We start from the raw sequence: 16,131 nt of genomic DNA, 5'->3' as shown, positions 1-16,131 counted from the left end.
ACTATAATTAGATATATTATTAGTACACGTTACCCTAAACTCGAACGAGTTTACCATTCCGAGTGCAAATTGTGCATGCTTTGCTGTGCATTTGGATGTTCCAACCCAATCATATTACCATCGTAGCTTCCTTTCTGGCCCGTGCTCGAATTCCCAGATGATTCCACTCCTAAGAAATCAAGGGTCATTTTGTCTTCTCCAATTTGTACACGTTTAAACAGATCACCAGCATGTCCATTTTCTGAGTGCATAGAAAGAGGAGAGCGAAACAATCCAGTCTGAGAAACAGTATAATTTGGGAGTTGATCCTCTGGGTCCATGATTTTATTATAGGTTTCTTCATCTCCCACAATAGAACCATTGTTGCTCCCAGCCATTGGCCGTATATTACCTCCAATTACCGAAGAACCCTCCTGGGCAGACCCGGATGGGTTGAGGCTGCCAATGGAGTACCCATTAAATCCTCTGAGTAGTATTGGCGCAAACGAGTTATCGCTGGCTTTAGCACCCATTTCTGCAGCTTTCTGTAACAGGGCTGTTGCAGATGTGTAACAGGAACCAATTGCCATGGCCATGGGATAAGCATTTGATCCGGTGTCAGAGCTGAAACATGTCCGTGATGTTTTTGGATCGAAAGTAGGATCTGATATCATGACTCCGGCTGAGTCCAAAGACAGTGGCTTTAGCGAATTGTCACCGTTCTCATTAGACATTGACAAGTTCATCGTTGTGTTTGTATTTGAGAAGGAATCTGGGCTGGCCATTGATGAAATGAACAGATCTTGCGCGTGGCTCTGTAACATTCCTCCTCCGGTAGCAATGTTCTGGTTTGCCCTGTGATTCTCCTCTGTCAATGCATCACAGAAGGCTCTGTGAGTCACAAAGCTATCCTTCCTGTTCAAAACGTACGTTGATTAGAACACGTACGTGTCACCCAGATAATTCTCTTCCTGTCTCATAGTACTGTATGTCCATTATTGCTACCCATGCAATGATGATCAACGAAAGCTTCTTACAGTCGGAAATACGAAATATATATAACCAACAGAAATAAAAGAGAGCGACAGAATTTGAAAAATATATAAAATTTGACCTGGAGAAGATTGTGCCACAATCACAACGATATTCTCGGCTCCCACAGATCTTGGCGTGAGCCTTCCAGTCTGATTGAACGGCGTAACGTTTGGAGCACCTGTCACACTTCCATTTCTTTTCTCCATGTTTCCTGCAGAAGTGTTTCTTGATGCCGGTTAAGTCACCTAAAGCCCGGCTTGGGTCATGATGCACACAGTTAGGCTCTGGACACACATACACCCTCTTCTTAATCTCTGTGTTTGTCCTTTGCTTCAGCTTCCACGGCAAGTTGTGCCCCCTTCTGTGGAGCTGAAGGTTCTGATCTCTCTGAAATCCTTTGTGACATACCTCACATATATATCTATTTGTTGCCATTAGAGTTCTTGGTGACAGTGCTACAACCTCTGCATCTGGGTCTGCAGAAATTACACACACAAGAAAAATATATATTTTAGTAGATTTTCAGAATTCTGCTCAGTTGTTTCAGAATATGCTTAAAAAGACCTTCCATCAAACTATCCCTTGTATGAATGGAAAAGAGATGTATTGTATTAATCGTTTGCTTGCCTGGATTCCCTGGAAGATTTCTTTTCTTTTTCGAGACATCACGACCTTTTTCAGCAGAAGGTGGACTCCCGGTAGAAGACTGAGCAGCAACGGCGCTTTGGAACTGCTCATCATCTTCAAATTCCTGAGCAAAGTTTGACATATTTGGTAGGACTACTAGCTACTTGTGTATCCAATTTCAGGACGAGTGAAGCTGATAATTATACGCCAAGGGAAGGTAGGGCTTCCAAGTAGCAGACAAAAAGAAGTTCCTTAATTATAAACCAACGTTAATCAAAGACCACGGTCCACCAATTCGTATTAGAATTAAATTAGAATTCCATGAAAGCGACATTGTGAGAAGTGAGAACAGATCAAATGTCAATAAGAAAAGACATCAGAAGTTGGGTCTGTTTGTCCTTTTTCTAGGAATCATCTGAAAGACCTTTTGAGTTCTTAAAATAATTAAAAATGAACATCGATCATTACTCTTTCTATATATATATATATGTGTGTGTGTGAAATGCACACAAGCGTATTGCAGTCCGGTGGTAGGTATATATACATACATGTTCAAAAAAAGGCATTTAATGCTTGTGTCTTCACATTAAGAATTGGCTGAGACTGCAAACCATATGAGCAGAAGGATATATTGAATACAATTCAGAAAGGACATAAGAGTGGATCCGAAAGAAGAGATCCATATGAAGAGACAACTTTAGTCTTCGATCTATTTTAATTATTTAAGATTGCCATGCATACCTGCTCCCATGATCGATCACCACTTGGCATATTTGTGCTTGTCATTTCCTTTTTGTCATTTCCTTCATCTACATCTTGCAGAGAAATTCAATTGGATTTGTAAAAATGACAGCCAATTTCTTCAAGCTCTTCCTGTTTCTTCATGTAACTTTTTTTGTGTTTTCTATCTGTAGACTGTAGAGGGAAAAACATCCAAGTGCCTCAACTAGTAGATATTTTTCCAAATGATCATCGATCCAAGCAGCATGATCCCACAGATACAATAGACGTCTATAGGAGCTGATATATATGCTCCCTTTAAGATACATTAATTTCCGCTTCAAAAATTCTGACTCAACCAGTAATACTCTTCATCATGATCATAAAATCAGTTCATGTCAATCATCAAAACAATTGTCTTGTTAGTTTTTATATCTTCTGGTGTGCCGTGTCTTCTCCCCTTTGAGATTCATGGAACCCCTAGGTTTTAGTCATGCTCTTAACCCTTCCCGAGGTTCCTCACTGTCAAAATCTCCATAAGCAGAACTTAAAAAACCTTCATGATCACCTTGTACTAGCAAACACATTTACTTCTATAATTATAAACACGTCAATGATTTGCATTTCACTGTATATTAAGTAATAGCTATCTAAAGTTTTTTGAATAAATATTTTTACTGTTGATTTGGTTGTCTTGTCTATCTGATTTTGGTTTTGGTTTGCATCTACTTTGTAATGTGTCGTACGTTTTGGTGGTTTTGAAGAATTACAGAGTCATTCAATTTTAAAACACTGTCCATTAAAACTTGAGAAATCTACAGATGTTTCGCATGTCGCCAGATTGAGGAGCAAACTATATATGTGCTGATCAACCGTATATTTATTTGATTTAATTTACTAGGATTCTGAATCTCATATCTCATATGTCATTCCAACTCTGAGAAGCCTAGTATGCGGAATGGACAGTACTTTCTCCCCTTGCCTAAAATTTTTTCTCAAGAAATTATAGGCATAGTTGACAACTATCTTCTTGAACAGGGATGATTTCTGTTCTGCCACCACTTCTGCTTCTCCCAGGAGATAAACCACACCACTCTCCATCGCTTTCTGCACGAACTTAATCTCCTCTTCCACTCCCTGGATCGGAACAGAGATATTAACTGTGTTAGAAGAATTTGTCGACTTGGCCACATTGACTGACCGTACTATTGAATTAGAACCCGTTGAAATGCGAGATGGGTTAGGCTGCTGTTGTAGTAATTCCTCAACTACGTGAAGAGTTGTTGGTTTTCCATCTTTCTGCGGCTCACCCATTTGGTGATCAGTAGTAGTAGTCGTCCCCCCCTCAACCTCAAGCATGAAGTGTTGATGGTGGACGAATTGTTTTAACTCTTCCACTAATTGGCGCTCAAATTCCTTGGGTTCCTCGACCACATCATTGTAGCCATACCTCACCACGCAGCGGAACATGTGATAGTCCCTTGGCTCAACCTGTCGGAACAGAAACCTCTCTTCCAGCGCAACTTTGCTAATCGGAATGGGCTTAATGGAGACAAACACTAGAACAGAGTGGATGGATGGTATATTGGAGATGAAGTGAGGAAATATTGGAGGAATTCCCTGTACAAGCTCAGAGTATAGGAGTCCAATCCCTGGCACCCGGTTTATATCTGGGTTGGTGGCCAATTTTTCAATGAAATCTCTAGAAACCTTGTTCCTGAGCTCAAACGTGTATCTCTCTACGTGTACATAATGCCAAATCGCCATAATTGTCATTAGGACAAAAGCAAAGACCAATGGAAGGAATCCACCTTGTGTGAACTTGTAGAGCACAGCTGATAGATATACCCCCTCTATGGAACCAAACACCACAAAGAAGAGAGCAATCCACCATATGCTTGTCTTCCAGATAACTAGCATTATTAGAGTAAGCATGCTTGTGGTGATTAACATTACAGAAACCACAGCAATTCCTGCATATATATATAGATTACAAACATTTTTTTTAACAAAAAGAAAGAAAAAAAAAAAAACTTGTGATTATAATTATCAGCAGTAATTGAGGTAATTAATTAATTACCGTATGCATTCCCGATCTTATCAGTAGTCTTGAAGGCGAGTGTGACTATGACGCAAGCAATCATGAGAGTGTAGTTGGCCTCGGGTATGTACACCTGACCTTCATACTTAGCAGAGGTATGGACAATCTTAAGCCTTGGAAAACAACCCAGACTTTGGGACTGGGAGAGAATTGCAAAGGCCCCAGATATCATAGCTTGGCTGGCAATAATGGCAGCAGCTACAGCCACAACGAATGTTGGCCAATATATTGGGTCTGCATGCATATATATATATATATATATATGCCATTTAAGGTACGTATAATCAGTTAATTAATTGCTCAATCAATCAATCACAAGAAGATCGAAACCTTCTGAGAGTGGAGTCACCTCTTCCGACTTCCATGTAGCCAGAAAAGAAAAAAAAAAAAAAAACTAACCTGGTATGGAGTCGTAGAAAGTATTAGATACGCTCCCAGGGAATTTTCTGAGGTATGCTGCTTGCCCACTATATGCAGCTATTAATGCAGGAAACGTAATAGAAGAGAAACTGATCTGCAATATCATGGTGAAATTAAAATGATTAAAACGTGAGATTTGAAAATAATAATTTTGAAAACGCTACTAATTAATTAAGCATTTCAAAATCACGTACATGTCAAATTCATTTAACTTAAAATTAAGCTCCAGCAATTAGGTGCATGGCCAAACTAGCACATAAATAATAAACTCAATAAAGTTTCAACACTGTCAATGTCTAACAGGGGGATCGATGTCAGACTCCAATGAGTTTTGACAGTACATTTCAAAAGTGATTTTGACTCACAAATTAAAAACATAAATCATATATATATATTCGAGGTGAACCCCGCCCCTGGGCTTACAAGGAAAAAAAGATGAAGAAAAATTAGTAAATTAATTCTGGGTTTAGCTTTATATATATATATGTATATATATATCCTTGTAGTATAAAATTAGGAAAATATATATATTGGTTTTATATTTTATCAAACGCCGCAGCAGGGGTTTAAAACACATCAAATTACACCTTCAAGCATGCAACGTTAACAAATTACTCCCTCCAATTAAATTTTCACACACACACACACACACATATATATATATATATATATATATATATATATATATATATATATATATATATATATATATATTTGATTTAGCATCATCACATCATTTAAAAATTGCCACATAAAAATTACAAAGAAAAAAAAAGAAAAGAAAAAGGATTTGGCGTGGTCCGACCACCAAAAATCAATTTAGTAAAAAAAATGGCAAATTAAGATAATTGTATCTACTTACTTACTTGGACTGCGCGAACATTGAAGTGACCCAGATCAGCAAACATGGCCTCGGTCCCTGATTTATGTCACCAGTGAAATAGAAAATGAAGCACATGCATGCGGACGGTGTGGAAACGTAAACAATAAGTAGAATATTCATGAGTCATGACTCACCTGTTATGCACAGAAAAACTCCACCAAGGGAAATCCATCCTTGTTTCCTATTTCTTTTGAGGTAAGTTATGATGTATGCTGGATTGAAAGCGCGTAATACGCCCAGGTCATATTTGAACAAGTTATAAAGACCGATGCCACCGATGAACAAAAACCACACGAAGATGATTGGGGCAAACGAAAATCCTACTTTGTCGGTCCCAAATCGTTGAACCGAGAAGAGAACAATCAAGATTGCTACCGAAACCCCCACAACAGCATCTGGATATCAGGTATATATATATATCACACTAACAAAATGATTCATAGATGGAGCATATATATTATAATAATATATATACATATTCAGTGACGTCATAAAACCTAGCTAGCTAGTGTACGTACTTTTGCCCAGCGAGTTTATCCCACCTACCGCAGAAAGAACTGCATGCAAAAATTAACCCATTAATTAATTTGTCAAATGTGATGTATATAAATAAAATGGATGGAGAAAATTAAAGAGACCTGAAATGGATGGAGTAAGAACCCCATCTCCAATCACCATGGAAGTTCCCATGATGGTGACAAGGAAAAGCAAAACTTGTGCAGTTTTAGTATTCTCAAGCTTCTCCTTAATCTTAGAAGCCCGTCTCAACTGGTTGGATGGTGTTTCAAGCCTGTAGTTGGACAGCCCCCTGTCCTCTGGCTGCTGATTTGGGATCAGGCTCACCTTTGCATACCGGCATATCAATGAATAGAGCGCAAATGTTCCACCTACAAATATTGCATGCACGCACGCACAGAATCAAATAAATAAATAAGGAATATTCAAGATCCAAATTAATTTAGGAAATCATATATGCATGCATGTTAATTTGTTAATTAATTAATGAATGAATTACCATCGCCGTTGTCATTTGCCCTCAAGACAATAAAGATATACTTGAGCATGGGTAGGAGCGCTATGGTGTAGATGATGAGGGACAACACTCCAATAGTGTCATCTTGGTGCTCAATACTACCATTAGTGAAGGTACTGGAGAACACATAAAGTGGTGACGTCCCTATGTCACCGTATATCACCCCTAGACTCTGAAATGCTAAACTTAACGTCCTCTTCCAACTCACCTGCATGCTCCAAATTAATTAATCAAGAGTTAATTACCATATATATATATATATGAAAAGGATAAAAAGTGATGAGCTAGATGGCTTTAATTAGCGAGAGATCGATCGATGTGGACCTTGGAGGCATGAGTTTGCAAGGTGGAAACTCTTCCAGCCTCTAAATTCAAGGAGTCCACCCGGCGCAGCTTTGGCCATGATATCTTTCGCTCTTGCATGTTCTTCCCCTCCACTGTTATTTCCGTTTCTCTCGTCTCAACCGCTTCCTCTGCCATCTTCTGGCCTATATATATATAGCTCCTATATATCGATCGTTTTTGTTTCTCCACTGATGCCTTTCTTAATTTGTTGCCAATGCTTTTGCTGCCTCCTGGCTTTGGGCTTTTTTATAGGAACAAAAGGGCGAAGGATTATATAGGAATATCACTAAAGTCAAACAAGCAAGGCTATGTTTGGTTAGCACTTTTCTTGTTTTTTTAAGTATATATTGCAATTTGCTACGGTCAGAAATCCACTGTTTACGGGAGGTGCCGTGTTTCCAAATATCATTCGCACGTCTCAATCCTAGGAGCTGAGACACATACTTCGCATGTTTTTTTTTTTTTTTTTTTTTTTTTTTTTTTTTTCAGTTGGTATAGGTAAGTGTTTTATATATTCCAACGTTCCAAGTAGTATTCTTAGTTTACTATTATTTTATTTTTAGATTTGAATTAATTAGCAACCTCTTAGATTTGAATTAGTAACTAGTACTCCAGCAAGATCAGATCCGGCCATCTATATAAATAAATATATTTATATTATATATAAATATAAGCCGAAGCTTAAAGAAAGTGATCGACGCTATAATTCATTTAATTATAAGCTAGCTAGAAGTGCTCCATTTTCTTATATATGCTTGTTAATTTTGGTCCCATTGCTCTATTTACTAACTGTGTTTTTGGGATGTTTAGCAAATCACGGATTAATTGATGAACCTGGTTAGTACGTATATAATTTGTCTAAACACAAGGTACGTAAAACAAACTTAAGTCCTTTCAAATATGATGTAATTTTTAAAATTATTAATAAATTAAAATTTTTTGAAAACTATATCACACACGTACGTACACAAACTTAATTTACACCACAACAGGTACAGAAATATTTCCAAAGCTTGAAAAAACAAATTAAGTTTCATGTGGATGGGTTTTACTTTGAAGTCTGAAAAAGACTTGTTGAGGAGTGAATAAAATCCATCGCTTCGTTATAATTGGTGGGAATTGCCATACGTGTTCTGATAAATTGTGTCATTAATCTATGAGAAGTGGGAAACCAATTAAGGTTCCGATCGAGGTCTTTGCCGAATGCATCTGCCGTATAATTAAGCTTCTCAATTTTAAATGCAAGCTGATCGAATGTAAAAATTATTAGTTTATCAAGAATTATTGCAATCATCATCAATATAGTAGCATTTAGTTGACATGTGAATCAATAATGTCTTAAAGTTAATCATATATACTTGCTATACAATTAATGTCAAGTAGAGTAGTTGATATTTTCAATTATATATGCAGAATTTTAACCTTGTAGCTATCTTGATTTTAATTAATACCATATTAAATTATCATTTATCTAAAAAATTTAACTTCAACAATCTGCGTTAGGCACTTAGCGTCACCCGAGCCAAACGCGCACACTTCCCCAATCTCCATTCTGCTATAATTTTAATTCATATATTAAATTATCACTTTAGCTTTCCTATAATTTTTTTATTCATATTTTAACACAATATTTCTCTTTTCCTCTCTCCTTTTTTTTCCCTATAACTTTTGAGCGAAGACGGGCTTACTATTTCCTCTGGCCGGGCTGGGCACCTCCCAAAAAAAAAAAGGAAAAAAAAAAAAAAATTGCATATATAATTTATTAAGAGATCCTCCCTGGGCACCTAGCTAGCTAGCTAGTTTCATGTATGTAGAGGGGTTATACTTTGAAGTCTGAAAAAGACAGTTGAGGAGTTTGATATAATTGGTGGGAATTGGCGTGATGTGCAAAATGTATGTAATTAATCTATGAGAAGTGGGAACCCAATTGAAGTTCCAAGAGGTACAAGTCTTTGCCGAATGCACGTACATGCCGTTCACCTTCTATTTTTTAAAGGAAGCCGCCTGAAAGTAAAAATAATTAGTTTATCAAGAATTATTGCAATCATCATCACTATAATATTATTTATTTAGTTGACATGTGAATCAATAATGTCTTAAATTAAAGTAAATCATCCTTCCTATACAATTAAATGTATTAAAATATATTGTGTGTTCCCCCCCTACCCCTCCCACCCCAAAAAAAAAAGATAAAAAAAGAAAGAAGATTGCGTGTTAAATCACGCAATAAATGGGAACTACTCATGAGTTCCATTGCAATCTGAAGATGAAAAACAGAGTGGAGAGGCCACTCGATATAGCTAGTGGCTAGTCGACTTGCCTTATCGGTTCAACTATCATATTCAATCAAAAAGGTTCAATCACTTAATATAGGTGTTCAAATGAGTCTCTCTAGGGGCCGCCTTTAAGCCCACCGACCACACACGATTTAGTGTGCATATGCCAGTTTGATATATATAGCCTATTTGGTACCTTCATATCCAAGAATCCGCAAATTCTTGACTTTGCATTATTTACAAACTTTCGGGTCCTCTTTTTCATCCCCATTATCGATAATTTTCACAATCACAAATTCCACTTTTTATAGGTCCAAAAATTCTTTCACAAAATAGTCCTTTTTTTTTTTAGGTTTATTAATTTTGCAATTAAAAGAATAGGGTTTTGATAAATTCCAAGAAATAGGATCCTCTCAATTTCAAATGAAATGGATATGGATAGTATCCCCTTAGTGTATTTTAGAGGGGTAAAATTGTCCAAAAATATACTAACTAGATGTTATTCATTTCAAATGAAATAGAAGAAATCATTTTCCCTATTCCACAAGCCTGTCACACCTCAATGAAACAAAAGTGACTTCCAATCATCATTAATAACTATTTTAATTGAAAATGGGATAAATTGTAGAATTAAAGTTCGAATTCATGACGTCGCATTTGATATTATATATGTTAAATCTATATTTATCTAAAAGATTTAAGCTAATATAAAAAATATAATTTTAATTATTTAATTAATACTTTATCATTATCATTATGGAGAAACAAAGACAAAAAAAAAAAAAAAAAAGGCCACAACAGACTCAGAGTCGGCCTCCTTGCACTAGTTGTTTTTCTGTGTTCCAGGGTTATGCCACGAAGAAAGATAAATTAACAAACAAACTGCCATAAACCACTGCACAAGAATACATACATATGTGTAAAGCGAAAATGTCAGGTTCCAAACAACATATTCGTGGTCCATAGAGATCCTCACTCTTATATCTCATATGTCATTCCAACCCTGAGAAGCCTCGAACGTGGAATTGCCATTACTTTCCCCCCTTGCCTAAAGTTTTTCCTCAAGAAATTATACGCATAGTTGACAACTATCTTCTTCAGCAAGGATGATTTCTGCTCTGCCACCACTTCTGCTTCTCCCAGGAGATAAACCACACCATTCTCCATCTGCTTCTGCACAAACTGCATCTCCTCTTCAACTCCCTGGATCGGAGCAGAAATAATTCGGTTAGAAGAATTTGTTAAGCTTCCCGCATTGAATGACTGAATGGAACCTGATGACACACCAGATGGGTGAGGCTGTCCTAGTGATTCTTCAACGTGGATGGTTGATCGACTTGATCCTCTTGCTTTTTTATCTTTCGCTAATATACTGGAATGCTGGATGTTGACTGGCTCAGCCATTTGTTCCCCAGTCTCTCCTTCAAGCATGAATTGTTCGAGGCGGATGAATTCTTTCAAATGGTCTACTAATTGGAGCTCGAAATCCTTGGCTTCCTTTATCACATCGTTGTAACCATACCTTGCAATGCAGCGGAACATCCTGTAGTCTCTTGCCCCAACATGTCGGAACAGAAACCTCTCCTCTGCTGCAACTTTACTAATTGGAATGGACTTAATTGAGACAAATACCAGAACAGAATGGATGGATGGTATGTTGGCGATAAAGTGAGGAAATATTGGAGGAATGCCCTGTACAAGCTCAGAGTACAGAAGCCCTATTCCTGGCACTCGGCTAATATTTGGGTTGGTGGCCAATTCTTTTACGTAATCACTAGAAACCTTGTTCCTGAGCTCAAACATGTATCTTCTCTTGTGTACATAATGCCAAATCCCCATGATTGTCATCAGGAACAAAGCAAAAACCAACGGAAGGAAGCCACCTTGTGGGAATTTGTATAGGACAGATGATAGATACAAAACCTCTATGGAACCAAACACTAGAAAGAAGAGAGCGATCCACCATATGCTTGTCTTCCATATAACTAGCATTATTAAAGTGATCATACATGTTGTGATCACCATTACGCTTACAACGGCAATTCCTGCATTAGAAAAGGTATTTGTCATTCTTTTAATTTTCACTTGAGATTTGTTGAGCTTACTAATAATACTCAATGGACATGGCACTGCCACATTCCCAGTTGCATAATACTAATAGGCCATTAAACCTTTATAAACTTTTTAACACTTGTTGAGCTTACCATATGCATGGCCGATCTTCTCTGTGGTCTTGAAGGCTGCAGTGACAATAACACAAGCTACCATAAGCATGTAGTTGATCTCGGGAATGTAAACCTGACCCTCGTACTCGGCAGATGTATGAACAACCTTAACTCTTGGAAAACAACCTAGAGCTAGGGACTGAGATATAATTGAAAACGCCCCAGATATCATAGCTTGGCTGGCAATAATGGTTGCGGCTACAGCAATAACGAAAGTTGGCCAGTATATTGGGTCTGCATAGATACCCATGAAGAAAATACTTATTGTTCAAGGGTGACGTAGTAGTAATTAATAAACCCAATATACTCCATGCTGCCTGCAAGAGAACTTACCTGGTACAGACTTGTAGAAAGTATCTGACACATTCTGAGGGAATTTGGTGAGGTATGCTGCTTGTCCGCTATATGTAGCTAATAATGCAGGAAATGTAACGCAAGTGAAACTTATCTGCAATATTATGGTAGATATATTATTATTCATGGAGATCACACGCAAACCGGAACAAGTAAAGTAGCAGGGAAATAAAGAACACAAAAATTCTGGGTGATATGGTCTTAGAGGCCTACATCGATCCATAATTAGAAAGAGTTCGATAGGAATACATCTCTATTGAATGACTTGACTATAACTCAGATGGGTCTATTTATAAGGAAAAATGTTGTAGATGAGGCGAACTAAGAAAAGCAATGAAATCATAGTGATTTCATGAATAATATGAATAATTACATCAATGAAAAATATGAAAAATGTTCTATATATTATAAAACTGTGGCCTGTTTATATACTTACTTGAATTGCACGGACGTTGAAGTGACCTAGGTCAGCAAACATGGCCTCGGTACCTGGTTTAATTATGTCTCTGGTTAATTCACAAGTAGGTAGGTGGAAACATAGAGAGAGAGAGAGAGAGAGAGATTAAACTTGATACAACCACTCACCTGTTATGCACAGAAAAACTCCACCAAGGGAAATCCATCCTTGCTTACCATTTCGTTTAAAGTAATGTATAATGTACATTGGGTTGAAAGCACGTAAGACACCCAAGTTATATTTGAAAAGGTTGTAAAGACCAATGCCACTGATGAAGGCAAACCACAATAAGATGACAGGGGCAAATGCGAAGCCCACTTTATCAGTGCCAAATCGCTGAACCGAAAAGATAAGGATCAAGATTGCTACTGAAATTCCCACAACAGCATCTGGATAATTCATCAATAACAACGTGCATTATGTCACATAAATATGTGTAATCATAACATCTAATCATATGTTATACAGTAGTATATATATGTCAAATTTACTTGGGTAAAATGGATTAGTGTCTTCCAAATTTGTTTTTGTTAAAATTGAAGTGCACTAGTATGTGGTACAGACGTAGTACCTTGGCCTAGGGATTTGATCCCGCTAACCGCAGAAAGGACTGCATCCAAAACCCATTTGTTAGATCTTATAAACAAACACATGGTAAGCACTCGCACTGTAACCATAATTTAATCAGAAAATTCTGGAACTAACCCGAAATAGAGGGAGTAAGTACCCCATCCCCAATAACCATAGAAGTTCCCGCGATGGTGACAATAAAGAGCGCAAGCTGGGCAGTTTTACTATTCTCCAGCTTCTCTTTGATTTTTCGAGCCCGTTTCAACTGGTTGGATGGCGTTTCTAGTCTGTAGTTGGACAGCTCCGTGTCCTCTGGCTGGTGATTTGGAATTAAGCTTACCTTTGCATACCTGCATACCAAAGAATATAGTGCAAATGTTCCACCTGCAAATGCATCACAGCTTCCGTTTGATTACCATCAAATTTCTGTTTGATATCCACACTTCAGTTTTCTATTTCATTTCGAATATTTGTAAATCAATAATTCCGTTAAGTAGATAATATAAATTAAGCTGAAAATACAATTATACTTATAGATCAAAATTTGATTTCCCAGCCACGTACGGCCGTGTGGCCAGGACATGTTCAGTCATGGCTGGGTTGGGTGACAGCACCCAGCCTCAAATTACCACCTTTTTTTTATCTGATAATTATAATTGAATTTTTTATGCTGTTTTTATTATCTATTTGATGAAAAAATTACCGATGATCCCAATTTATGATTTTTTTTTTAAAATTTTTATAAATAATTTACGAATATTTGAAAGATAGATATAGAAAATACAAGGTAGCTTTTTCATAAGATCTCTTATTCTCTTTTTCATTAAGATCAAGAATGAGAAAGATCCTTCCTTATATTCTTTTTCCTCTTTAATTAAAAAAAATACAAGATATTATGAGGGCAATAAGAGGCTAGATCATAGATGATCTCCGCAGGAAAATATTTTTGAAAAAAGTGATCTTTTTGTTATTTGTTTGTAATTTTGAAAATGGTTCGAGCAGTAATTTTTTGCGTTTGACTGGCATGAAAAATCACAAAACATTTTGTTATATATCTTTTTATATAATCTACGGAGAGAAGGTTTTTGTGAGGCCATTTATCCAGCTAAGTGTTTGAAAAAGACTTGTTCAGATAAATAGGCCTCATATGAGATTATTTCACAATTGTCTACTTGAAAGTCTGGGAGAGCAACAAAAAATGATTTGAGCATATGAGAAGTGTACCATTTTACACCTAGTGATTTATTTTTTTAATTATATATTATCAACCTAAAACATTATCAAGGAAATCCAGTGTATATATATATATATATATCTTACCATCACCATTGTCGTTGGCCCAGAGGACAATGAAAACATACTTAAGCATGGGTATGAGTGCTATGGTATAAATGAAGAGGGACAACACCCCAAGTACGTCCTCTACGTTGCCAATCCCATGGTTGAAAGTGCTGGATAACGCATAGAGCGGAGATGTCCCTATGTCCCCATATACCACCCCAAGGCTCTGTAATGCTAAACTCAACGTTGTCTTCCAATTTACCTGAAAAAAAATTAATTATGTAGATGCAGTACGTTGTTTAAAAAGTAATTAATTAAGCAGCTTTTTCCATTGAGAATTACTATATATACATATATTTGAGGTTAATTATAATTAGAAAGGCAACCTTGGAGGCGTGGCTTTGTGAAAGAGAGAATCTTCCGGCCTCCAAATTGAGGGAGTCTACGCGCCGCAGCTTTGCCCATGATACCTTTCGCTCTTTCAGCTTCCTTTCCACTTGTGTTGTCTCTGCTCCTTCTTCCACCTCCACCACCTTCTCTGCCATAGCCTTTCTTAATTAATTTGTTGTTTCTCTGAATTTGTAACTTTTGCATTGCTGCTTTTGCGTTTTATAGGCACAAAAGTCAGACCTCTTACTTAATTAGTAGCCTTCCACCCATTATTCTAATATTTTAAAATGCCACTCTCAACTCTCAAACATCTGTTACCGCCCGGAGACGTGTCCATTATTGATATCCTTGCTATATTTATATATTTTCTTTTGTTATTTTAGCTTTGTTATTAAGTGACATATAATTTTCATTAATTTGATAATATATATATATATATATGAGCATCTAACAATTTAGAGATATATGATATTCCACGTACAATTTTTGCTTAAACACTCGTATAAAATGGAGAAAAAATGATGTATAGAGATTGTTAAGTTATATGGCAATTAAGTGGCGGTATGTTTAATTAAAGACTAAGTAGCTTATCTATGAAAGAGCCATTGTATACATATTTCCATGTATTCTAAGGCTACTATAATATATACGGATATTTATTTTTCTTTCAAGGTCTGGATAAGGTTACATTTTAATTTGTACAATATGTAAGTAAAAATGCGATAATTGATGTTAATTCTAAACAACAAAGAAGTATTTAGTAACCAAGCCAAATTATCAATGATACGACCTTAATGTCAAGATATTTCATTAAATCTATATAAAAAAAATAAAAAGATATTTCATTACAAAATTTGGAAATAATATGACTACCTATATATGGTTGATAGACTAGGGTTGAGCAAATTAACCGCCTACCAATTACCACCGAACCGATACCCACTCCTAATTGACAGGTTTGGTAGGCCAGACTTCCCTAAATTATGTGTTATGCATATATTATTGTTTAAATATTGTTCATGGCTTTGTTTATATTTTTTGACTTCATCTTTAGTTTTTATATTAATTAATTGGATGATGCTATTTTAACTTCTTCCACACGTTTTATAAAAAAACTACTGAAAATACTCTAAGAGCATGTTTGAGATTGTGCTTGAGAAATATAATTTTTATGTCAAAAAGCATTTTTTTGGCAAAAACTTCATTTTTAAGTTTTTGACAAAAGTGTATGCCATTTGTAAGGTTTTTTTGACTCTTAAAAGTATTTTTAATTTTTTTTTTACCAAACATATACTTTTTTTCTTTTAAGTGTTAAATGTACTTTTAAGCTCTTCAAACGCACATCCAAATGGACCCTAAAACCTATATAAATCCCTAGTCAAAGAGGAGGAAAGGGCTAAGTATATGGGTTGCCTGAGTGGACCCTTTGCTTTGG

General features: G+C 36.4%; 3 protein-coding genes across 3 annotated transcripts; all 3 read right to left on the bottom strand.

The window, feature by feature from the left end:
• Window positions 1–50: 50 nt before the first annotated feature.
• LOC132178498 (protein indeterminate-domain 12-like) lies at window positions 51–1,783 on the bottom strand. The gene is made up of 3 exons (XM_059590926.1): window positions 1,687–1,783; window positions 1,094–1,490; window positions 51–894 (listed from the first exon to the last, which is right to left on the bottom strand). The coding sequence occupies exons 1-3, from the start codon at window positions 1,781–1,783 to the stop codon at window positions 51–53; spliced, it is 1,338 nt and encodes a 445-aa protein (XP_059446909.1).
• A 1,490-nt stretch (window positions 1,784–3,273) lies between these two features.
• On the bottom strand, window positions 3,274–7,278 carry LOC132179788 (potassium transporter 5-like). Its single transcript, XM_059592562.1, has 9 exons — window positions 7,123–7,278; window positions 6,781–7,006; window positions 6,404–6,652; window positions 6,284–6,322; window positions 5,900–6,160; window positions 5,749–5,801; window positions 4,862–4,976; window positions 4,442–4,696; window positions 3,274–4,334 (listed from the first exon to the last, which is right to left on the bottom strand). Exons 1-9 carry the CDS (start codon window positions 7,276–7,278, stop codon window positions 3,274–3,276), a joined length of 2,415 nt encoding a protein of 804 aa, XP_059448545.1.
• A 3,007-nt stretch (window positions 7,279–10,285) lies between these two features.
• On the bottom strand, window positions 10,286–14,851 carry LOC132178497 (potassium transporter 5-like). Its single transcript, XM_059590925.1, has 9 exons — window positions 14,693–14,851; window positions 14,346–14,568; window positions 13,161–13,409; window positions 13,027–13,065; window positions 12,584–12,844; window positions 12,435–12,487; window positions 11,978–12,092; window positions 11,624–11,878; window positions 10,286–11,464 (listed from the first exon to the last, which is right to left on the bottom strand). The coding sequence occupies exons 1-9, from the start codon at window positions 14,849–14,851 to the stop codon at window positions 10,398–10,400; spliced, it is 2,421 nt and encodes an 806-aa protein (XP_059446908.1). The 3' UTR covers window positions 10,286–10,397.
• Window positions 14,852–16,131: the final 1,280 nt, after the last annotated feature.

This window comes from Corylus avellana, chromosome ca4 (genome assembly GCF_901000735.1).
Source record: "Corylus avellana chromosome ca4, CavTom2PMs-1.0".
Lineage (NCBI taxonomy): Eukaryota > Viridiplantae > Streptophyta > Magnoliopsida > Fagales > Betulaceae > Corylus > Corylus avellana.
The sequence above is the reverse complement of the archived record's forward strand: the minus strand, read 5'-3'. Positions and strand labels throughout refer to the sequence as shown.

Excerpts from the sequence above, each read along its gene's own strand:
- LOC132178498 (XM_059590926.1), bottom strand. The coding sequence starts at position 1,783 with ATGTCAAACTTTGCTCAGGAATTTGAAGATGATGAGCAGTTCCAAAGC. Across the intron at positions 1,491-1,686 it reads TCCACCTTCTGCTGAAAAAG|ACCCAGATGCAGAGGTTGTA; the intron begins GTCGTGATGTCT and ends TAATTTCTGCAG. Across the intron at positions 895-1,093 it reads TGTGGCACAATCTTCTCCAG|GAAGGATAGCTTTGTGACTC; the intron begins GTCAAATTTTAT and ends CGTTTTGAACAG.
- LOC132179788 (XM_059592562.1), bottom strand. The coding sequence starts at position 7,278 with ATGGCAGAGGAAGCGGTTGAGACGAGAGAAACGGAAATAACAGTGGAG. Across the intron at positions 6,653-6,780 it reads GGCAAATGACAACGGCGATG|GTGGAACATTTGCGCTCTAT; the intron begins GTAATTCATTCA and ends CAATATTTGTAG. Across the intron at positions 4,977-5,748 it reads TCAATGTTCGCGCAGTCCAA|ATCAGTTTCTCTTCTATTAC; the intron begins GTAAGTAAGTAG and ends ATGATATTGCAG.
- LOC132178497 (XM_059590925.1), bottom strand. The coding sequence starts at position 14,851 with ATGGCAGAGAAGGTGGTGGAGGTGGAAGAAGGAGCAGAGACAACACAA. Across the intron at positions 13,410-14,345 it reads GGCCAACGACAATGGTGATG|GTGGAACATTTGCACTATAT; the intron begins GTAAGATATATA and ends ATGCATTTGCAG. Across the intron at positions 11,879-11,977 it reads TTTCTACAAGTCTGTACCAG|ACCCAATATACTGGCCAACT; the intron begins GTAAGTTCTCTT and ends GTATCTATGCAG.